Genomic DNA, 21,265 nt, shown 5'->3' on the forward strand with positions numbered 1-21,265 from the left:
TGGCGTGCCACCAATAATGTCGCCCACGACGTTATCGTCGGTCGCGAGCTTCAGTGTAATTGCACTCGCTGCGTACTGTCTCTTCCGTTCCTTTTGGGAAAATAGGCGTACCCGTTTGCTTCCATTTCCACCTGGACCACGGTTTATCCCTCTGCTTGGAAATGTGCATCAGCTGCCCGTAGATTTCCCGTACTTGCAGTTCAGGAAATGGGGACAAATGTTTGGTGAGTAAACCTCAATCATCGAGACGGCCCTAGTACCAGAAGTTGTCGATGTACCATAAGTTGCCAAAATACTGATACAACAAAAAGGTGATGTCTTTTTCCTGAAGGTGTTTCGACGACCTACTCTGGTGATCAACTCTGTTCACGTCGCGAAGGAGCTGCTTGCGCATCGGGGGGCAAAATACTCTGACAGGTTTCCATCCCACCTTATCACAGTGTACGTCGTAACCATCAACTCTCCTGACGGTGCTGACACTCTCGTGTGGTTAGTATGGGTCTTGAGGTTTCCACGCCTTTCATCGGGTATGGCGACACATGGCGTCGGCATCGTAAACTAATGCAAGTAGGCTTCGGCGATCAAGGCGCGCTAGCTCGCCTTCGCCCTGTTCAGCAGCGGGAGATAGTTGGCCTACTGTCTCGCCTGTCACAAGATCCGGATGCTTTTGACAGTCACATCAAGCAGTAGGATGGTCCCTCCTTTCAGTCTGACCATGCTGATATCTTGCCAGCTTTGCCACAGCATTGACCGTGAGCGTTGCTTACGGAAAAACGGAGGATGAGACCATCTTCAGATACGCAGAGACCATTCTGCACACCGTTGTCACAGTATTAGCAGCCCGAACTGCTGTGCTGCTGGATTTGCTTCCGTTCTGTACGTGCTAAGTTGATAGACTCGATCGCCGGACCTTGCTGATTGTTGGCTAGCAAAGTATGTGCCCTCATGGGTGCTCTGCGGCCTCTTTAGCGCGGGACTTCTGAAGACACGGCCGTTGGTGATTCATTTCATGGATTCAGCGTATGAAGATGCCCGGACGGCCGCGGTAGCTCGGCTCTAGCATTTGATGGCGTGATACATGATCATCTGACTATGTCTTAGGCACTTGGGAAAGACAAGGCATCGTTCGTTGCAATTGCCACAGAGGCGCAAACATTGAAGTCAGATACCAACTCGGACAGTGATATCAAGGTGACTGCCTTCACGATGTCCCTCGGTCAGTAAAAGCCCCGCTCGTTCTGTGGTCGCAGTCTCACCTCTATACCGCCTGTAGCTGGCTACGAAATGGTGAGTATTGACAAGAATGCCCTCCTGTCCGGATTTCCGACGAAAATCACTGTGCAGTTTCTCATAACACTAAACACATTTCTCGTCCAAATGGTGGCTCATCAAGACGTGTATGCGAAGGCACAGCGGAGCATCGATGAGGTTGTAGGCAAAGAAAGACTTCCTGACCTCAGCGACAGGGATTCATTGCCATATGTGGACGCGATTCTCAAGGAAGTCTATCGGTTGGTGTAGCCACTTACTAGGTCAGGCTGTATCATTGACTCACACTCGATTGAAACCTAGAATCAACCCGCCGCTGCCTATGAGTACGTCCTACAACCTGCAAGATAATTATTTAATCAGCCCGTCCTAGGCATTCCACGACGTCTCATGGACGACGACGAGTATCGCGGATATCACATTCCGAAAGGAACATCGGTCATAGCTAACATTTGGTACGTAGTATAATACTCCTCGCATGGATCCGTTCAACTAAGGGTTTGTCCTTATCCAGGCAAATGGGGCGTGATAGTAGATACTACAAGGATCCGGACACGTTCAACCCGGACCGATTCATCGACCCCACGCCCGGGTTTCTTGTAGAGCCTGATCCGCGTGGATACGTATTCTCGTTCGGACGACGGTACGCAATACAAGCCGGCAAATTCTACTACTCTTACATGTCCACTTCAGAATGTGTCCTGGACAACGCTTCGGTGACGATACCATTTGGTGGACGATAGCGAGTATCATCGCCACTTTCAATGTGAAGAAGGCTCTGGACGCAGATGGCAAAGAGATAACGCCTTCTCTGACCGTCTTACCGGGCTTGACCAGGTGCGTGCCCTTCGCTTGATTGTGACTCGCTACTGATATCCGTCTCTGCGTAGCCACGTTCAACAATTCCCGTGCTCAATCCAACCTCGCGCCCAACAGGCTCTTGAATTGATCGCAGAGACTGCGATCCGTTTACTAGAGTAGTTCTAACTTCTGTTGGAGTCGCGGCTGCACAATGTGTAGGTACTCGCGTTGGCCAGTGAACCAGCGTCCCCCAGCATACGCAGGCCCACTCCAGGGCATATTTGCAATGATATCAGAACCGAGACATGACTACTCTGCATCACATCGATATGCACACCACGCGGTATCCTGCGGTTAAGTTACTCAACATCGAAGAGCAGTACCTCCACTGCCAAATCGCCGACATTCTGCACGACCAACTTTTCGCCCTGTTCCCCAATGATATACGCGCCGTCGCCCTCCCACAGCACCTCAGTTGCACTATTGAGGGAGACCTCGATATGGGCACCGCGCGCGTCCTTCGAGGGGTTGTAGCCTGAAGTTTGCGCAACTTGAATGTATATCTTACATGTATGGCCGCACCCGCCGCCCGGAAACGTGTGTGCGAGAGACTTGCTCGGAGAGATGACTGCTGCATGGAGCGAGAGGGGCGAATGTACAGGTGCAGGTGTGCTTGAGTGTCAGTGACGTCCAGTGTGTTGGCTGGTGCAACGACCAGGCACCATTTGTCGCGCTTATCCTCTTCCTCAAAGTGGCTGAGATATCCGGCATTGATGAGTTCACCCTTCGTGCAAGAGAAGTATGATATGCATCAAGCTTACCGAGTGTAGTACCGCGGTGTAAGCCCACTCTTGGACGGTATACTCCATATCTGGAAGTAATGCACTTGTTGGGATCCATGAGACTTCTCACTGTGTCGGATGCCCGTGCCAGCAGAAGTCAGTTGGATATCACACCGTTGCAGTATCTCGCGATTGCCCATTGAGTCTTCGCTGCATGGGGATCAGCAGTGTTGAACGACAGGAACATCTAGACGCGGCTTACTGTAGCAGCTGGCCTGAGATGATATATGAAAGTATCTCGAATTCACGATGGGGGTGCAGATCGAAGCCTGTCTCGGGTTCGACACGGTCTTCATTCATGACGCGGAGACATCCGAAGTTGTCGTGCTTCCCGTCACTGAACCTAGGTACATAACAACAATCCATGTCATGAGTACGGTCTGATGCAACGGGACGTCGGTACATACGCTCCGACGTTGAAAGTATGAAATGCCTTGAGCCAGCCATAATCACCACCGCCACCGTGACGCTCATAGCTACGCCGAGGAACGATGCTCATGGTCTAGGGTGTAGCAGGGAAGTTTGGCCTGTGGTTGGGTGGGCAATCCAGAAGCTGTTCTGTATCCCTGTGACATTGCCACAAACCCGCTTGTATATATACTCCCGTACTGGGTGGAGGAGGCAGCATAGTGGCGGCCACATGCGCTTGGTCATGATAGAGGTGCACTGTCACTGCCAGGTTGCCTGCGCATAACGCTATGCGTATTACAGCACCTTCCATTTCCGGACGCGCGTCTCTTGATCGAGGAGCGTCGGGCGCTTCAGCAGTCTTTCCTCGAGTCTCTGCTTCTGCCTCTTACGCCTCAGCTATGGCGACCCTCCTACCCCCACCCAAACGCCAGAAGGTCTACCATGGAGTTCCCGAACCAGAGCCAGAAGCACCAAAGCCTTCACCCAACGTTGTCGTACAGTTTGTGTCGGAGGAGGATGGACAACCGCTCGCGCCTGCGGTAAATTTGCCCGCCAACATTTCGAGAGAGGGCCTCGAGGCATTAGTTAACAAGCTGAGTACGAAGGTCAGCTTGATGATACTTTGTCTGATGTCAGCTGTCACGGTCTAACACTGCTTGAACGATCAGGATGACGACCCCGTGCCATTCTCATTCCACATCGCTTTGCCCGCGGATGCTACAACACCTGGGGCACCAACACAGCTCGTTATAGCCAAGTCTATCGAGGAGGATGTACTTTCACATCCGTCGCATGCATTTACACAAGAAGATGTCTTTGTCGTCCGGTGTTCACCTCAAGCGGTATTTAAGGTTCGGCCAGCGACTAGATGTTCGTCAACCTTGTCAGGTATGCTTATGCACCCACGTAAATCGGCTTATAATGGCTTATGTCTGCGACTGTAGGTCATACATCACCTATCTTGTGCGCGTCTTTCTCGCCCACAGGTAATCTCCTTGCAACTGGATCCGGTGATTGTAATGCGCGGTTGTGGGATCTTCATACGGAGACACCATCACACGTTCTGTCCGGTCACAAAGGCTGGGTTCTCTGTGTTGAATGGGAAGCGATGGAGCGCAAGCTTGCTACGGGCGGTCATGATGGACATGTCCGCCTGTGGGATCCAAAAGCCGGTACGCCGATCGGCGACGCCCTAAAAGGACATACGAAATGGGTCACATCATTAGCATGGGAGCCAGTCCACCTGTGAGCCTTACATCGGTCATTGTTATTGTCCGTCCGTCTCAAATCCAGCCAGAAACCCTTCTGCACCGCGGCTAGCGTCCTCGTCAAAAGACGGCACCGTCCGTGTCTGGTCAACCTCGACACGGCGATGTGAATATGCGCTCGGTGGGCACACAGCTAGCGTGAATGTCGTCCGATGGGGCGGAGGCGGCCTCGATGGCAAGGGTGTGCTCTACACTGCCTCAAGTGACAGGACGATCAGGGTATGGGACGCAAATGGGGTGAGCACCGCACGAGTTGACCAATGACCTCTTACTGAACATGCTGGCAGGGACGGCCACTGCACACCCTGAAGGATCATGCACACTGGGTCACCACACTGACACTCAATACAGACTTCGTATTGCGCACCGGCCCGTATGATCATACCGGCAAGAAGCCCGCATCTGACAGTGAAGGTATGTCATCCCTCATATCCGTTTGTGAGTCAAGCGCGGCGGGTAATCTCCGTCTGCCCGCAGAATACCCCCGTGGGGTATGCAATGCTCTAGTCTGTTACATACGCCCTCCAGCGTGCGTCTGGGGGGCGTGTGTAGCTAGCTTAAGCATTGGCAAATTATCCTTTCATTGCGCATATCTTTGAGCGTACTTGACAGTGGCTGACATCTATGACAGCCCAAACTCTCGCCCTTGCACGCTACAACAAAATCGCGTCGACTAATGGCGAAACGCTCATCTCAGGGTCAGACGACCACACGCTCTTCTTCTGGTCGCTTTTCCCCTCTCGTGCCGACTCTTCCGCCGCGTCGGACGAAGCTGCCGCGCGCGGCGGGAAGCTCAAACCCGTGGCGCGGCTGACGGGACACCAACGCCAGGTTTCGCATGTCGCGTTCAGCCCCGATGGACGCTGGGCGGCGAGTGCCGCCTGGGACAACAGCGTGCGTTTGTGGGATGGCCATACAGGCAAATTCGTGGCAACGCTTCGCGGCCATATCGGTGCCGTGTACCGTCTGACGTGGAGTGCGGATTCGCGGTTGCTCGTTAGTGCGAGCAAAGATAGTACAGTCAAGGTACGATGTACAGCCCTACATGCACATATAGGTTGGCTGACAGTTGGGCGGATGCAGATTTGGGATCTGAAGACGTACAAAATCAAAACAGACCTACCGGGACACACAGATGAGGTGTATTGTGTGGACTTCGTAGCGGACAAGATTGTCAGCGGAGGGCGCGATAGGACGGTGAAAATGTGAGTTGATGCCCTTTGATGAAGCTCGTTAATGCGATACTGACGTTCCTCACCCATCAGCTGGAAGAACTGAGTGTCTTTTTTTCGTTTTGGCAATGATGATACTTAGAATGAGGTGAGCCTGGGAGTTATGTGCGTCTGCATCGTGTGTTTGGAATTATATGCCCTAAGCAAGCTATGTAAGAACTCGTACATAGAATTGTAGAATGGACCGACCTAGTATTTCAGATGTACATCATCTTACAAGGCAGGATACAGAGCCACAGTGGCCTGTCCCATACTCTTTAAAGCACGCCGGAGACAGTCGGTCTTGCTGAAGCATTTATATTCTGGACTATGGATCAATAACACGCAAACATGCTGGTCCATTTTCGCCTACAGCGTCCTCGCCGTCGATGGTCAGGAAGTCCCATCGACTCAGTCGGGATGCATCCAACGGGTTGTATCCCGCTCTCCTTCCTCCGAAAGATTGACGGTCCTGGTCCCGGCGCTTGACGGTCCCTCTTTCCCACGACTACCATATCCGGACACCGGTGACCACCGGCTTTCGTAGTTACCGACAACGCGCGTCGGCCCCCAGTAACTCTCGCGTCCTTGCTCAACTCGCCGTTCTGCTCTGTTCCAAGGCGTTACGGACAGCTTCATACGCGTAGAGTATGTATTTACGTGAATGTACAGTACTATTACATCTGGGCTGAGTAGCAGATGAATGATTTACGGCAAGCAATTAGCAAATGATTAAAAGAAATCGTACTTGAGGGCGAGCGAACATCGCTGCACGCCCATATATATCACAGACACAGACGACCGTCCTCAACGGACAGCGCCAACAACCGCACTACTCGCCCGGCGGGCCATTCACTTGCATGGCGACCCACTTCGCTCGAACCTCTGGGTCTTGTTCTAACAGCTTGCGCCAAATTCTCGCGACAACGAGCTTCCTCGACGCCACTCGCCAGACCCCTCCCTTCTTGTACTTGAAGGCACCGCGGGCGTCGGGATGTTCCAGATTGCCCTGGAAGTACTGGATTGCGGCGCTGTAGTCAGCGTCGTCTGTGCAGCACCGACTATGCTGCAACTTGTCGAGAATGTGCTGGTACGACATTCGCTCGCCTTTCTCGTTGCTGTGCGCATCCCAAAATGCCTCGTCCGTCGGGAACCGCGCATGTTCGTCAACAAGGAACTGTACGGTGAGTTTTGTGAGCAATCCCGGCATCTATACGAGACGATCCATGATCATACCTTCCAATTCCCCCACTCGACTTTGATCGCGCGCCATGCATCCGTGTTCACAAATCCATTCCGCTTCTGATACAACTTATCCCAGTACTTGATGGGGATCCCGTGTCCGGCAACGACCAACCGGCGTGATTCATGCCATTCGCGGAAAAGCGCAGAGATGTTGTCGGAGAAGTGCACCGCAGGGGGATCAGGTAAGTCCGATTTGTCGAAGTAGATGTCCTGCCCATCCAGGTTGATACAGACCCGGTTATTCGCCGGTGCGATCTCCTGTGGAACCGTACGGGTGATACGCGGGTCCAAGGTTGTCGTGAGGGGCACGGAAGCTTGCACGGAACTTGGTATGTTTCGATTGTCAGCCCTGCTGCCAGTTGGCACATACCCAGGGCCTTGCGTACTAGTTGCGACACGGGATGGATCGATATGCAAGCGGGTGTCGATCAGTGTATTGAGCTTCGTACAGAGTGTTGTGACGCTGCTCAAGATCTGATCTTGTGAGTGTTTGACTTGACCCATCTCACGCTCCAGTCGACGGAAGCGTATACCCTACGATCAGCAGGCGGCGATGGTCAGTTCTGGAGAACAACTAGTACAAGGGTACATGTGAGTTTCCACTTACAGTATAGCTTGGATTGCTGATCTCCGGGACTGATGGCACAGATTGTGTTCTGTGCTCTGCAGCCACGGCACCCGGGCCACCAGTGACTACAACACACGAGCTGCTTGATGGACTTTGGTGTTCATTTGTCCAACATTCAGGTCCGAAGGTCGATGGTGTAGGGAGCGTGTAACCTCCAGACGTGGGTTCAGCAACGGTTGCAAGAACTCCTGCGGCCTATACCAAGCGTGGTTAGTTACAACAAGTCCCTATCAGTTGCAGTACATTTGACAAGAGGCGTACCCAGGCATCATTTTCAGCGATGGTCCCATCTTGGATACGGCGCGGCGCACGTTGGTCACCAGCGCGCTTGCTCTGATATTCAATGATAGGCTCCCTCGTGCCAAATTGGGTAAGAATTCGCTTTGCGGAATGGCTTGTAGACCGCGATGCGGAGATGTCGCCGCGTTTCCGCTTCACCGCTGGTCGGAAAAGACTAATACATATCACCGTAGGGTTCAGCCAGCTGTTATCGCTGCGAGATGGTCATACCGTGACGTACCCTGCCCATTGCTCACGGTCGTCTGCAAACTGACGTAGGCGTTCTATCAGAGCGCTTCGATTCCCACTCTTCGGAAGCCCATAGCTGGTAAGTTGATTGATTAGTTCCTTTTTGGTGGTCGCTTTCGTACTGCGCTCATCATGCTCAATTAAACACATTATCTCCAGTGCCGCCATCACGTACAAACACTTACATTGTGAACGTAACAAGCTCAAGCTGTCGGTCTTGCTGCAGTGACTGTCCGGGACGTGGAAGGTGAAGGACTTCAGGCTCGGCGGGTGGCGGTGAGTCGACGTTGGTGAGCAACTGTGGGATCAGCCCTGCCAGTGGGCTATTAGGCATAGACATCAAGTAGACTAAAGGGAGAATAGATACGAGAACCAGGCAGTCTCTGTGAAACGGGTACGGCCCATGAGAGTGATCGGCGGACAGCCCTGAGCAAGCGTTCGGCAGTCCAAACTAGGACTTTTAAAATATTCACACCAGGGGCTCAAGCTGCTCGCTGTGTCGCACCTACGAGTCTGTAACCTTGCTCATCACTCAATGTCCTCACGGTCCCTGATCCCAGACGGTGCACAATCCTGCTTGATTGCTAGCCAGGCAGTTGATACCCGGGAGATAGAGCAAGACCGTGAGGATGCAACCAAGGCACTCATGGCTGACACCGACCTTCAACTTGACGTCCCGGACTCCGATCCGACCACTACATACCACTTGCACATGCCCGTACCTACTACAAAAAGGCAAAAGCTCAATCCAGATGTAATGAAAGTCAATCTCAAGAAGGCGTCGGAGAATGTAGTCGTTGACAACACCCTGGCCGAATACCGGCGGTACGTCAACATTACCTCAGCTAGTACATCTGCTAGTTTTACATACTCATTTTATGTAGACTTTGGAAGAACTTCAAGTCCTTCTGTGTCGGCCTGGGCTTTGTTGACAACGAGGAGAAGATCGATACATACAACAAGAATATTCCGGAGGAGTTGCCGCAGTGGGTTGCAGTATGGATCATGGACAAGTGCGTGGTATTCCCTTCTGTGTGCCTCCACTGCGACACTCATTATCGTTACTACAGAGCTGATGAGCTCGACATTCATTCTGGAAAGCCAAAAGCTCCCGATATCACTCGCGTCAAATATGGAACAGCACAGAAGATGCGCGCAGCAATCAGCCACAAGTTTGGGCGTGATTTCGGATTTGGAGACCAGCCATGGGGCCGAAACGCAGCTACTGGCCAATACAGCGGGAATCCATCCCTGTCTGTCACTGTTTCGCAGTATATGGTCAGCTTGCAGCGGCGAAAGGTCGGTCGCTAATTTCTTGAGTGAGTTGAATATGCTCTGCTCACGCTGCAGCTACTTGCCAGGTCCGTGCTGGAGAAGACGTGACGAGCGCGCGTGCAATCACCCATGAGACGATGAAAAAGTTATATGAATACAACGTTAACTTCGCAAGTGATGGTACTCGGGCAACAACATCGCGCAAACGCAAGGCAGAGCATCCAGAGCAATGGGCAGGGTATCGGGTCCGTCGGATGCTACACCTCCTCTATGTTGTTTCGATGTTATGCTTGTTACGAGTCGAAGAGGCACTCAGGATAATGTGGACGGATATACGGATGTTTGTCACTGACAAGGACAAGCTTCATTGCGTCCAGTTAGACTTACCGTTCCGGAAACAAGCCCAGAATGGAGGTGAGTCTTCTTCGCTACGGACTGCCGCCGTGGGATGAACTGCTCAACTTCAAATTCCACAGGCATTGCACCGTTTTTCCTGTACGCAAATGCGCAAGAGCCTCACTTATGCCCCATCAGAGCATTCGCGGAGTGGTGGTCGATTTCCAAGGCTATGAAGATAGAGTCTGCAGGCTATATCTTCCGCAAGCGCGTTGGGAACGACGACGTCAGTGCCAGAGCCTCAGACAGCATGGTGCGTATTGCAGCATGCCTGTTCAATTGCTTCAAATACTGATCTGATCCTAGTCCTACGAGAGCTTCGTCGAGTGCTTTAAGAACAATCTCCTCGATGTCTCCATTGACCCGCGGCCTTACGGAACCCATTCATTCCGCCGGGGAGGTTGTCAGTACCTCGCAATGGTCAAACGATGGCCTATTCGTGATATCTGCACCTGGGGCGGCTGGGCAGAGAATTTTGACAGTGCCGGCACAATTTTCAAGTATCTGCTGTCTTCGGTGGATGCACCTCTCTTAGATAGACAGGATTACTTCAACCCAAAAAGGGCCGCAAGCGATCCTTGCAATCAGTGTGGACGAACATGTACTTGCGCTTAGATAATCTATAAGTTACATTGCATACTACTAATGAAGCTCCTCGTCACTCGATATCTCGATCACGTCTGTACGACCCGGAATTGGTACACTCATCTCTTCATCGCTCAGAGTGAGGTCAATCACTGCATGTATGCAGTGCGACGAGTGTTGACGACTCGAGTCCGCGAGTATGGCCAACCCTTTCTCCGTGAGACTGTGCGAGACCTGCATACCATTGTCCCCAGTCGAGTCCTCCCTGCCCAAGTCCTTCGACTCCGCACTCTGTGGGTGGCCCTTTGAGCGCACTGCACCCTTCGCCTTCACACTGCTTGCCTTCACGCCGTCCATGCGCTCCACCTGCACTCCAATGGCCACCGTCTGGGGTAGTGCGGCCGAGCTCTTGTTCATCTGCAGCAGGGGCGGCGCAGCCTGGCGCCCGTACTGCGTGACGTCCTGCGAAGAGACGCCACGCCGGTACGGGTGGCTCAGAGGGAAGATTTTTAGGTCCGGACCCGTGCTGTGGTCCGAGTCGCCATGTAGCTCCTTCGCACAGCTGCTGCTTGAGTTCGTCTGACCACCGCTCAAGGTGCGCGTGACATTGCTGTCGCTCATCGTTGCTGCCGTGCGCCTTGATTGTCTGGTTCGAGCTAATGCTTGCGATGGCCGAGCATTTCGGCTGGAAGTCGGCTGGGTCGAGGTGGTCACCTTGCCTGCCAACATATTCACGAGCATTAATAGACAGAATTTGCAAACTGTGATCACATACCTCGTGTTGTAGTCTCCCTGTCCGAGTCCCACACAAACGGAATAAGTAGCTTTGGCAGCACCACGTAATGTAATGAGGCGGGGCGAGGGTGATTGTCATCAACTGGGCGTAGGCCAAGCAGAGCCGAGGTTGCAGCTGCGGCAAAGCCTGTATCAACAACGGCTATGGTTCGTGCCCCTCGACGTCGACGGCTGTCACGATCAACTTGAATAAGTGGTTCAAGGGGATCCTAGCAGCACGTCAGCATGATTGCATACAAACAGGCATCAACGTACCTCATATGTGTCCTTGGTGACACAGAGCTCGTCGTGTTTGACCGTCTGATTGATGAGGACACGTACCACAACGCCCGGAAGTACACAATTGCCGAAACGTTCAATGATTCCTGGCACCGTCCCCCAGGAGAAGTAGCGCTCACAGAGCGCACCAAGCCGCGCGATGTTAGGCGGCTGCAGTGGCGGCACCTCGAAGTCTTCGTATGGTGACGTTACAGGGTGGATATAAGAATCGATGATGTCGGGATTGGGGAAGGTGTCCGGGATTTGGGTCGAGAGGCGATGGTAACGCCGACCAAGTAAGTTCTGAGGGTCGGAGCATAGCGTCTGTCGCATATTGTTGCGCCAATCTGACAGGACTTGTGACAGATCGCCGTGCCAGTGCATGCGGACTGCCTGACAGAGTGTTTCGCCGAATTGATAACGTGCGAGCCCGAGGGCAACCCTTGGTCCAAACCCAGGCAGACCACCCTGAATCATCATGAGCCTCTGCGCTGTCCATACTTGAGAAGGCACTGCACCTCGTCATAATCACCGCCACTGAGCAATGCAAACAATATCATACCGGGACGGCTGAGCGACACAGCATTGTGCGTCAGGACGGACTCGGCGCGGGTGATGGTGAGTGTTGTTGCCTTCGCGTCGAAGCTACGAGACGAGAAATGATTAGAAATGATTAGATAGACGTGTACAACCATGACCAAGACCACTCACTTACGAATTACCGTTCGCGCTCCAAAGAGGAATGCATCACCGTCGTCAGTGAGCACTCCATCAATGAAGCCGGCTTGGTTGAACAGTGCAAGCTCTGCTTCTGCCTCACCGGGTGCCTGCGCAAGATTGATGAGAGACGTGAACATGTAGCAAGTGCCGCACGTACCGTCCAGTATGCATATCCAAATGCATCGATGAAGCCCTTCATCGCTTCAACCATCCAGTGACCAGCCGGCACCACCCGTCTCCCGCGCTTTTCGGCCGGTCGATCCGGGCCATCGAACACGAATATTGCGTGCACATGTAGGCGGAGGAGGCGGGCCAAACGGTAGAACAGCGTGCGCAGTTCAGGGTTTTCACCCGACTGTGCATGCCCGACGGCGAAGGTGTTCTGCACCTGATGAAACCAGATGCTTGGGGCAGTGAGCGAGATGTGTAATGTGCCCTCCGAAGAGAAGGTGAACGTACCTTGTGTCTATACCCAGTCTGTACACTCGCTCCCCTCGCTGCCGTCGTACAATCCCTTCACGCATGAAGTAGTCTTCGATGGACTCCTGTGTTGAGGCCGGTTGCAGTACCTACCAGCAGCCTTGAAGCTGTAGTCAAGGCGTTGAGAAGTGCAAGACATACCTCCCATAGCCCGCGCACGCCCATGTTGCTCTATAGTGATACGCTCTCGGCACTCCCTCGTGTTGTCCAAGTGGTGGGTCAAGCGAGTGTCGCTAAGGATTGCTGGAGTAGGGAAGAGTACGATTTGGTCAGGTTCTAGTCATTGCGAGGAGGGCAGCGGAAGCAACAGACCTGTGGAGAGCATGCCGGCTGCGCTGAGGATAGCGGGTTTGTTGTCATCCGCAAGGCCTGCCGAGGGACCGCAAATTTGGGACCGCAAATTGCGCAGATCGCCTAGGCTTCGTAGGGGCATTTCGCGGACGTGCCCGCGAAAAAGCACCCCCCTCGCAGTGCTCTTCGTCTTGCTAGATTTGCGGTCCCGAGGTGGGAAATTTGCGGTCCCCAGGCGCATGCCCAATCCGGACGGGCGCTTCCGGCCTTGTGTGTCATGGCGGCCTGCCTCGCTGTCGGCTACGACCTCGAGGCGCACGGCGGGCGGCCTTCTGTTCCTTAGAGGCGACGAACTGGCCGGACTGGATTCGAGCGTGTATTCCTGCTCACAGCATAGGCCATGCGATGTCCTTGTGTTCTCTAGCTCAGCTACCTCATCCGCCTCGCGTCCTCACACCTGCTCCGAGCCCCTTTTCCCTGCCTCCTCGTCCAGCCTCGTCGCACGCCCCGGGGTCCCCGCTCCACCGCCCCACGGTCCACGTTTCGCCCAGACCGGGCTTTCACCGCCTCCTTCCGCATCCGGCACTCCCGCCCGGGCGCTTCCCTTAGGTTACCGCGCGACCGTCAATTTACCCGTTCCCAGTTCTACTTCCGGCTGGTCATGTGCTTCCGACGATTCCAGAGGGCATGTCCCAGTATGCACTCCGACTGGGTCCCGCGAGGTGCCCTAAAATCGTCTGGCTTGGACGCCAGTACCGGGAACAGACGAATCATACCAGACCACAGGCTTCTGCGATGCTCTGCTGCAGGTCGTCGATGCCCAGGCGCGATTCTTCCAGAGCAGCAGTGACAATAGCCGGTAGGCAGGTCGGTGCGGCCTCGAAGATGTCCCGCTGAATATCCTTGATAGCACCCCGGCCATTGGAAGACCGAAGGAGGCCGTCAGCCTTCGTGATGATAGCTTGCAGGGTGAACCTCGTCCCTGCACTAGCTTGACATTGAGCATCCAGAGATTGTAACATTGTGCGGTCCGCGTCACTGAGGCCGTGTGTCGCATTGACTAGCAGGTATACTCTCTTGAGTCTGCACAGAATCAGTATTTGCTATCGCGCAGAGTCAGACACATACTCTTCGCGCCTTTTGACGTAATAATGGAATAGCTCGCCCCATTCAGGCCGACCTCGCGCGCCGTATCCCGGAGCGTCGACGAGTATGAGCTTCCCCGGATCGCGACCGACGCGATAGAAATTGAGAGTTTGAGTACGGCCCTATGTCACACAGCCATGAGCAAGGAAGTACATAAGGGGCGCTGCGAAGAATCTCACAGGTTTCTGGCTCGTATGTGCGAGGTTGCGACGCCCTAACAGAGCGTTGAGCAGGGTTGACTTGCCCACGTTCGCTCGCCCTGAAATCATACTGTTGATCAATAGCAGAGCGTGCTGTAGGCCTCGTACCTGTCACGACAACCTATCATCGACGTGAGCCCGCTGGAAGACGGCGAATTCACGATGAGACCAGCTCACTTCAGGCAGACCTTGTAACCGTGGTATCGAAGCTGGACTCCCTGCTGAGACTAGTAGTTCTGCAGCTGCAGCGTCAGAAAATAGGTCGCTTGCAAAGCTTGAAGAGAACCGCCTCGCTACGCCGCGAACGAGCTGAGTGATTCCATGTCGCTGCAGTCCTGACATGAGAGCAGAAGTCGAGCAAGATGAACGCCACAAGCTGCCAGTGGGCGCTGTTCTCGACTTCCAGATCAGGAAGGATCGTGGCCGTGGGTTAGACGCGCTTACCGCGTGACCGCGCTGAGCTCGCACGGGATCTGGATCGCGTCTTGTTCGACGCGTCGTGGCGTGGTGACAAGTCTCAAGCCGTCGCGACCCTCCTGCCTCCCCCCTTCGTGTGTCTATAGTACCTACGGATGACAGACAACAGCGACACTGCATCTATTCCATTCTCATTGTAAGTCCTCTCATGACTGGTCTAAGGAATCAACTGACGTATGATGTACTGGTCAGTGTCGTATCCCTCGTCGAGCACATATCGCGTATTGCACCCCGAAAAGCCAATGCTCATGGCCACAAGGGGTCCCCGCACTCAAAGTCCAGTGTCGTGCAGACATTTTGTAACTGGGTAGCGGAACTACATCGTCGTTATGATCCTCTTCCTCCTGGGACGACTGCTACCGTATTTCGGCTCCTCTTCCCTGAAGAGGACGCGAAGAGAAAATATGACATGCAAGAAGCAAGGCTTGCTCAATTATTATCCAGTGTCCTTGGCGTGGTGGGAAACGGCGATTCGCCTGCAGGGAGGCTGGCGAGCTGGAAGGCTGAAAGCGCCATAGGTTGTTTAGGCCACGAGGTCCGGAAGATAAGGGACAAGAATCGACGAGTACGTTGGATTGTTGTTATGAACACGCGATCCGTTTTGTTTACCCTTCCGTAGGGCCCCGGGCACGACCTGAGCATCGCAGAAGTCGACAACCTCCTCTCGACTCTAGCCTGCAAATCCGCGTTTTCTGCAGACAGCATACGAGAAGACGTGTCATCTTCAACCGCACTGAAAGACAGATCACAAGCCGACATTGTGCACGCCTTGTACAGTCGCCTGTCTTCCTCCGAGGCCTGCGTAGTCACGCAAATTATACTGAAGGACCTCCGACCGTTACTGTACCCCCTTCCGGAGGACGAGACACACTACACGGCACTGCTGCTTCAATATAAGAGCAACTCCTTGGAGCAGCTGTCCAAGTTTGACGCAATGCGGGTTTGGGATCCTAGCGGTCGTATGCTGGCTGCATATCGTGTCCGTGCATGTCTGGACGAGGCTGCCCTGGCCTTCGAGAAGACTGTGTCCACCGGTGGAGCCGGTAACCCTCCTCTTGCACCTCAGATTGGCACACCCATCCAAGTGAGTGCTCGCTCCGCCAAACAAGAGCAACATAACTGACCTCTCATATGTCGCGTCTAGATCCCAAAGTGCTCGAAAGGCCAGGGTTGCGCACAGTCCCTCCGTTTGCTGCATAGCTCGAAGAAAGTATGGGCAGAGACGAAGTACGATGGCGAACGGACACAGATCCACCTCGATATTGAAGGAGACCGCCCACGAATCACTATCTACAGCAAGAGCGGACGTAACTCGACCTTTGACCGTATCGCTATTCACCCGTGGGTACTTCACTGGATCCTTGCAAGAGGCGTACTTATATGGAACTTCATGCCATGCCAGACTCATCCTGGAAGCTATCGGCTTCGGGACATTGTGCAAGATCAAACGCAGTGTTGTCTTAGAGGCTGAAATGGTTGCTTACTCGGATACCCTCGACCGCATTGACGGTGCGACTGTATCTCTGCAGGGCTCGAGAACTTGATAGGAACTAAATACCTCTACAGAATTTTGGCGCATCCGGAGCCTCATCGGCAGTACTGCTGTAGGTCCTCGTCACAGTCGTTTTCTCAAGCAGCCCGCTGGCGAGGCCTCCCAAGATGTTGATGAAGGGTACTTGCGTTCACATTCCACTCGGCGTCGCACTCACGCTAGCCTTTGGTCTCGTTCAGTTCGCAGTGCTCCCTGGTTTCCAACGCATCTGATGATGGCATGCGGCACCTTGCTCTCGTTTTCTTCGACATTCTCGTTCTCGATGGCATGTCTCTCCTCTCTGCTCCATACTCTGCCCGACGCGCGACCCTTGAGAGACTACTTCATTTGAAGCCTGGGCACACCATGCTTGCTGAGCGCGTTGCCATCGACATGCGTCCCACAGCTGCACCAGGTGTGCCGGACCCACAAGCACGCTTGCGAAAGGTCTTTGCGGAGATCATTGCGAATCACCAGGAGGGTCTGGTGTTGAAGGCTGACGAGGCACCCTACAACGACTGGAGGATGCCGTGGGTGAAGGTGGGTTCTTCCCTGCTACTTCTTGTGTGATTCCCACTGAGCGGACGTGGACGAGGTAGCTGAAGAAGGATTACATTGAGGGGTACGGGGACACCCTGGACCTCGTGCTGGTGGGCGCTGCGTGGGAGAAGGAACGCGCTCGGGAGCTGAGAGGTGGGTGACTTCTGTGGGCTTGCTACCTGTGGACGCTGAATTGGTGTTTGCTGTGGTCATCAGTTGCGCCGACCGCGTACACCACTTTCTACATCGGAGTCTTAGCGAATGCCGCTGCTCTGAAGACGAATGTTAGTGTTCACTTGAGCTTCTATTCCGATTGTCATCTGATCGCGTGCATTCTGCAGCCGAGATGTACTCCGCACTTCGAAGTGTTCTTCACGGCGTCATACGGTTTAAGCAGGGAAGAGTTGGAGCAATTGAACTTCCGCATCAAAAGCTCCGATCCTGCACGCTGTGAATCAGGAAAGGTGAGCATCTACTTGGATGATGCAGCGACTAGTAGCAACTCACCACTTGTTTCGCGGATTTTCATAGGCAGTGCATGGGCTCCCGTACACCTACCATATGTTCAAAGGCCTTCCTTCGCCCGCTGTACTTCTCCCACAGCCTATCCTCGCAGAGGTTGTGGGCGGTAGCTTTACCAAAGCGACTCATAGCAAGGTATGCCTAATTCGTTTCGCATCTCTCGCTCCGTCCTCACCCGCATGGCAGTTCTATGAGCTCCGCTTCCCGCGCATCGTCAAGGTCTTTCGCTCGAGCGAACGCTCATGGACCGACGGAACCACTATGGAAGAGTTCCAGCAGATCGCTCGAGAGTCCGTCGGCCACGAGAGCTCGCACAAGGACGTCGAAGACTGGTGCAACGAGCTCTGGGGCAGGCCGAGCTCGCCAGGCGTGAAGTGTCCACTGAAGCGCCTGCGCACTGAGGCTGATTGGGCGGAGAAGCTAGAGAAGGCGGACCGCAAAGCTGGGAAGAGGGCCAAGAAGACTGGTGCGGAATACCGCATTCGTTCTGAGGTCGTCGGAGAGCAAGAGAATCCCAGCGGCGCATCACCGGGCTCTTCGAGATCGCCACGGCTCATGAGGGCCTTGGGCTCAGTCACTAACGTGATGAAGTGGTCTCACGAAGTTGAGCTGCCTCTGCAAAGCGAATCGCCGGAAAACTCGGGGACCTTCCCAAGTACTCCAGTGTCTCCGCCGCCTACCGGGAAACGCCTGCGTGACACCGGCGGCCAAGACACTGACTCTCCTCCCAGAGTCCAACCCACCGCGACGTCTCACGCGAGCGCCTCCATAGACTGTTCGGTCAATCCACACAATGTTCTACAGCAGACCGCCGCCAACGATCTCCAGGATATGCCCAGTATCACTGCTCGCACTGGCGCAGATGCTGCGACGTCGCGTGACAAGGGTGAAGAGAACGATTCGGCTTCGAAGGACTTCACTACGACACCGCTAGGCCGCTTTCTCCAAGACGCGGTCATATGGCTTGCAAAGCCTCGCAGTTCTCCTAGGCCGGCATGGCGCGTGCCGTCCAAGCTCATATTCCCGCCCGGTCAGCAGGTCCAGAGCCTCGAATCGCTCCTTCAAGCTTGCCGCTGGGGTACTTCCCAGACCGCCTGTGGATGCGACTGGGCGGAGAAGGGCGTCGTCTTTGTGGACGACACCACCTCAGAGTCTATGGAGAGATCGTGGACCGAGTATCCGCTCAAGACGTTGATGGAACGCAGGTCAAGTCTCTTACATGATTCGGGACTTATGATCAGCAAGCCGGTCTGGGTTTTCAGCACGAGAATACTCAGTTACGACGTACTGAGCAAACCTTGTGCGGACATCGAAAGCCAGGCCTTGTGTAGGTTCGGCTGAAGTCAGGGCTGCTGTCGGTTAACTTATCGCTATGTTATTCTTTGTACTCGTTAAATCCATTTGTGACACGCGCATGCAGAATGTCTCAACTCTTGAAATGAGTGCATCATACCGTTTAGGCTTGACAACAAGCATGACAGATTTCATGACAGCATTAGGGGGCATGTGCACCTTCTACCATACCTGCCTAATGCGGATATGCACTTCGATCGAGGGAGCGATCTCGAGCGATCTTTCTTCTGACTCTCATTGCAGTGATACACCTCCTGCGTTAGTCCCCACTGTTACGTACAATGTCCGACACAGCTCTGATCAACACAGAGCTACCTGCCCTTACGCTCGTCTCGAGGGGCAAGGTCCGCGACGTCTACGCGACCTCCTCCCCGGAACACCTCCTGTTCGTAGCCACCGACCGCATCTCCGCGTACGATGTCATCCTGCGCAACGTCCGTCCACTTTGTCCCGTCTCATTCGTCGTACCCGACCTTCCCCGCAGGGCGTCCCGGACAAGGGCAAAGTGCTCACCACGATCTCCCTCTTCTGGTTCGAGAAGCTGCAGGACATCATCCCGACGCACTTCGTGACCGCCGACGTCGACGAGATGCCCGAGGAGGTCCGGCAGTACCGCAGCCAGATAGAAGGCAGGGCGATGCTCGTCAAGAAGGCGAAGGTCGTGCCCCTCGAGGCCATCGTCCGAGGCTACCTCACTGGTGGGTTCAGTGTGACTGTCTGTGTGCACGCGCCCATGCAGTCTGCTTGTTGACTTGTAGGCTCTGGATGGGCGGAGTACAAGAAGTCCGGGACAGTACACGGTATCCCTCTACCGGCTGGGCTCGCTGAGTCGCAGAAGCTCCCCCAGCCCTTGTTCACACCCTCCACGAAGGCCGAGCAAGGCCAACACGATGAGAACATATCCCCAGAACGTGGTATGTCATAAGTGGCCCTGCATAACCGTCCGCCTCGCTCATGAGTACACTCGTATAGCCGCTTCAATAATCGGGCAGGAGCTATATGACAAGATCTCCACAGCAGCTATCAAGCTGTACCAGGCTGCCGCGGATTACGCCCTCACGCGCGGCCTCATCCTCGCAGACACAAAATTCGAGTTCGGGCTCATCCCAACGCCCTCAGGCGGAGAGGAGCTGATCTTGGTTGATGAACTACTCACGCCGGACTCGTCCCGTTACTGGCCCGCGGAGGGATACAAGCCTGGAGGCTCGCAGCCAAGCTTCGACAAGCAATACCTACGAGACTGGTTGACCAGCACCGGCTTCCGTAAAGGACGCGAGGATGGTCCTGAAGGCAAAGAAGGCGAGGGCTGGGTTATGGAGGCGAGCGTTGTGGAGGGCACGAGGAAGAGGTATCTCGAAGCCCTGCAGATGTTAATGGGCAAAGAGGCGACGGTGTGATGTTATCATAGTAGTCGTATAGCGCGAAAACAACGTAGCCATATTCTGACCAGTACCTTGCCATTACTGCACAACAAAGCCAGTGAACACGTCTGTCGCCTCAGCCCAGCACATATCACAGGTTGTTCTCATCTACCCGACGAAATAAAATCGCGATATCTTATAAAACACGCCGATTTGCATTGCAGAGGAACAGGAAGGTACTATACGCCGTTATATGTTACTACCACTTAACGACAGTGATGTATGGAGCATACACTGGGGTCGGTACGGGTGTGCCGTACATCATTCAGATACAAAGGAGACCAACTGGGCGATACCAGATCCAACCCTCGTCGTGCAAGATGAAGAGTAAATAACTCCGCGAGATTCTCTGCCATCAGTCGTAGAATGAGTCGCAGGACGGGCAACCTTTTTAGACCAGCATAGAGGTGGCAGTCAACGACCATCGCTGAAAATTAATGACCGACATCAGAATCAAGCTACGACAACAATTTGGACCTGTGCGCATCTCACCTTTAAACGTACGGGCAGGCGTAGCTGAGATGCCGCTGGAGAGCTGCTTTCGTAGAGAAAGCAGCGGTGCAGTTCGAGCAAACGAACGGCCTGCTGCCGTCGCCCAAGACATGGTCTGGCGGTATGGCATGAAGGTGGCTGTGACTGTAGAACCCGAACGCTAGCAACGGCTGCGATTGCATCCCTGAGGGCACCAAGGATCCGCGAACTTCGCTAGCGGGGAACGCTGTGTCACCGACGCACGCCGAGACTTGCCCTCCGTGCATTTTGATGTTGGCTACTCTGGAGCGGAGGCACATTATGGTGTTGTCGGCGAGGCCTTAGGGGCTTTGACTAGAGTTGCTAGCTAGTAGGGGGCGAGTTATCGGAAAGGCGCAGCTATGAGACCGCTTTTATGTTGGACTTGGATGGTGGGCGAGTGCGAACGGACACCATACGAAGACATCTGGTCGAAAACAGCGCGATGAGACAGCATGAGTTGAGATTTCATCATGGTGGTCCTGGTGTCCCGCAGAAAATGACGGAGCCCGGTTCGGGAGCAGCGACAGTAGCGCGACGAGGCAGAAACGATACGGAGTTC

General features: G+C 54.2%; 9 protein-coding genes across 9 annotated transcripts; 5 read left to right on the plus strand and 4 right to left on the minus strand.

The window, feature by feature from the left end:
- Nucleotides 1-16: 16 nt before the first annotated feature.
- Nucleotides 17-2,388, plus strand: C8Q71DRAFT_830684 (cytochrome P450; the record flags this gene model as incomplete). Its single annotated transcript, XM_047926358.1, has 12 exons — nucleotides 17-224; nucleotides 312-441; nucleotides 495-686; nucleotides 734-876; nucleotides 930-1,045; nucleotides 1,102-1,191; nucleotides 1,303-1,517; nucleotides 1,573-1,595; nucleotides 1,643-1,724; nucleotides 1,784-1,912; nucleotides 1,963-2,106; nucleotides 2,160-2,388. The coding sequence occupies 12 exons, from the start codon at nucleotides 17-19 to the stop codon at nucleotides 2,248-2,250; spliced, it is 1,563 nt and encodes a 520-aa protein (XP_047781658.1). The 3' UTR covers nucleotides 2,251-2,388.
- A 41-nt stretch (nucleotides 2,389-2,429) lies between these two features.
- C8Q71DRAFT_855307 (RmlC-like cupin) lies at nucleotides 2,430-3,411 on the minus strand (the record flags this gene model as incomplete). The annotated part of the gene is made up of 5 exons (XM_047927162.1): nucleotides 2,430-2,605; nucleotides 2,653-2,825; nucleotides 2,892-3,062; nucleotides 3,115-3,255; nucleotides 3,320-3,411. The coding sequence occupies 5 exons, from the start codon at nucleotides 3,409-3,411 to the stop codon at nucleotides 2,430-2,432; spliced, it is 753 nt and encodes a 250-aa protein (XP_047781659.1).
- A 282-nt stretch (nucleotides 3,412-3,693) lies between these two features.
- C8Q71DRAFT_745418 (WD-repeat protein) lies at nucleotides 3,694-6,130 on the plus strand. Its single transcript, XM_047922999.1, has 8 exons — nucleotides 3,694-3,928; nucleotides 3,992-4,211; nucleotides 4,268-4,568; nucleotides 4,621-4,828; nucleotides 4,879-5,005; nucleotides 5,223-5,617; nucleotides 5,675-5,796; nucleotides 5,857-6,130. Exons 1-8 carry the CDS (start codon nucleotides 3,722-3,724, stop codon nucleotides 5,867-5,869), a joined length of 1,593 nt encoding a protein of 530 aa, XP_047781660.1. The 5' UTR covers nucleotides 3,694-3,721; the 3' UTR covers nucleotides 5,870-6,130.
- Nucleotides 6,131-6,634: 504 nt separating this feature from the next.
- C8Q71DRAFT_703190 (uncharacterized protein) lies at nucleotides 6,635-7,551 on the minus strand (the record flags this gene model as incomplete). The annotated part of the gene is made up of 2 exons (XM_047920304.1): nucleotides 6,635-6,979; nucleotides 7,039-7,551. The coding sequence occupies 2 exons, from the start codon at nucleotides 7,549-7,551 to the stop codon at nucleotides 6,635-6,637; spliced, it is 858 nt and encodes a 285-aa protein (XP_047781661.1).
- Nucleotides 7,552-9,352: 1,801 nt separating this feature from the next.
- Nucleotides 9,353-10,489, plus strand: C8Q71DRAFT_795217 (uncharacterized protein; the record flags this gene model as incomplete). The annotated part of the gene is made up of 4 exons (XM_047925596.1): nucleotides 9,353-9,502; nucleotides 9,565-9,892; nucleotides 9,955-10,127; nucleotides 10,181-10,489. The coding sequence occupies 4 exons, from the start codon at nucleotides 9,353-9,355 to the stop codon at nucleotides 10,487-10,489; spliced, it is 960 nt and encodes a 319-aa protein (XP_047781662.1).
- A 645-nt stretch (nucleotides 10,490-11,134) lies between these two features.
- C8Q71DRAFT_473634 (PIN domain-like protein) lies at nucleotides 11,135-13,318 on the minus strand. The gene is made up of 8 exons (XM_047918769.1): nucleotides 13,025-13,318; nucleotides 12,854-12,955; nucleotides 12,692-12,801; nucleotides 12,390-12,636; nucleotides 12,224-12,339; nucleotides 12,031-12,157; nucleotides 11,510-11,980; nucleotides 11,135-11,463 (listed from the first exon to the last, which is right to left on the minus strand). The coding sequence occupies exons 2-8, from the start codon at nucleotides 12,875-12,877 to the stop codon at nucleotides 11,227-11,229; spliced, it is 1,332 nt and encodes a 443-aa protein (XP_047781663.1). The 5' UTR covers nucleotides 12,878-12,955; nucleotides 13,025-13,318; the 3' UTR covers nucleotides 11,135-11,226.
- Nucleotides 13,319-14,691, minus strand: C8Q71DRAFT_892811 (P-loop containing nucleoside triphosphate hydrolase protein; the record flags this gene model as incomplete). Its single annotated transcript, XM_047928697.1, has 4 exons — nucleotides 13,319-14,086; nucleotides 14,132-14,271; nucleotides 14,329-14,419; nucleotides 14,519-14,691. 4 exons carry the CDS (start codon nucleotides 14,689-14,691, stop codon nucleotides 13,774-13,776), a joined length of 717 nt encoding a protein of 238 aa, XP_047781664.1. The 3' UTR covers nucleotides 13,319-13,773.
- Nucleotides 14,692-14,845: 154 nt separating this feature from the next.
- Nucleotides 14,846-18,852, plus strand: C8Q71DRAFT_745448 (uncharacterized protein). Its single transcript, XM_047923000.1, has 12 exons — nucleotides 14,846-14,962; nucleotides 15,019-15,391; nucleotides 15,446-15,910; nucleotides 15,971-16,167; nucleotides 16,229-16,335; nucleotides 16,393-16,498; nucleotides 16,558-16,897; nucleotides 16,957-17,050; nucleotides 17,114-17,181; nucleotides 17,239-17,361; nucleotides 17,429-17,554; nucleotides 17,606-18,852. Exons 1-12 carry the CDS (start codon nucleotides 14,922-14,924, stop codon nucleotides 18,758-18,760), a joined length of 3,195 nt encoding a protein of 1,064 aa, XP_047781665.1. The 5' UTR covers nucleotides 14,846-14,921; the 3' UTR covers nucleotides 18,761-18,852.
- Nucleotides 18,853-18,963: 111 nt separating this feature from the next.
- Nucleotides 18,964-20,337, plus strand: C8Q71DRAFT_745450 (uncharacterized protein). The gene is made up of 4 exons (XM_047923001.1): nucleotides 18,964-19,206; nucleotides 19,257-19,470; nucleotides 19,531-19,686; nucleotides 19,745-20,337. The coding sequence occupies exons 1-4, from the start codon at nucleotides 19,054-19,056 to the stop codon at nucleotides 20,167-20,169; spliced, it is 948 nt and encodes a 315-aa protein (XP_047781666.1). The 5' UTR covers nucleotides 18,964-19,053; the 3' UTR covers nucleotides 20,170-20,337.
- Nucleotides 20,338-21,265: the final 928 nt, after the last annotated feature.

Source organism: Rhodofomes roseus (assembly GCF_022264815.1).
Source record: "Rhodofomes roseus strain CIRM-BRFM 1785 chromosome Unknown C8Q71scaffold_5, whole genome shotgun sequence".
NCBI lineage: Eukaryota > Fungi > Basidiomycota > Agaricomycetes > Polyporales > Fomitopsidaceae > Rhodofomes > Rhodofomes roseus.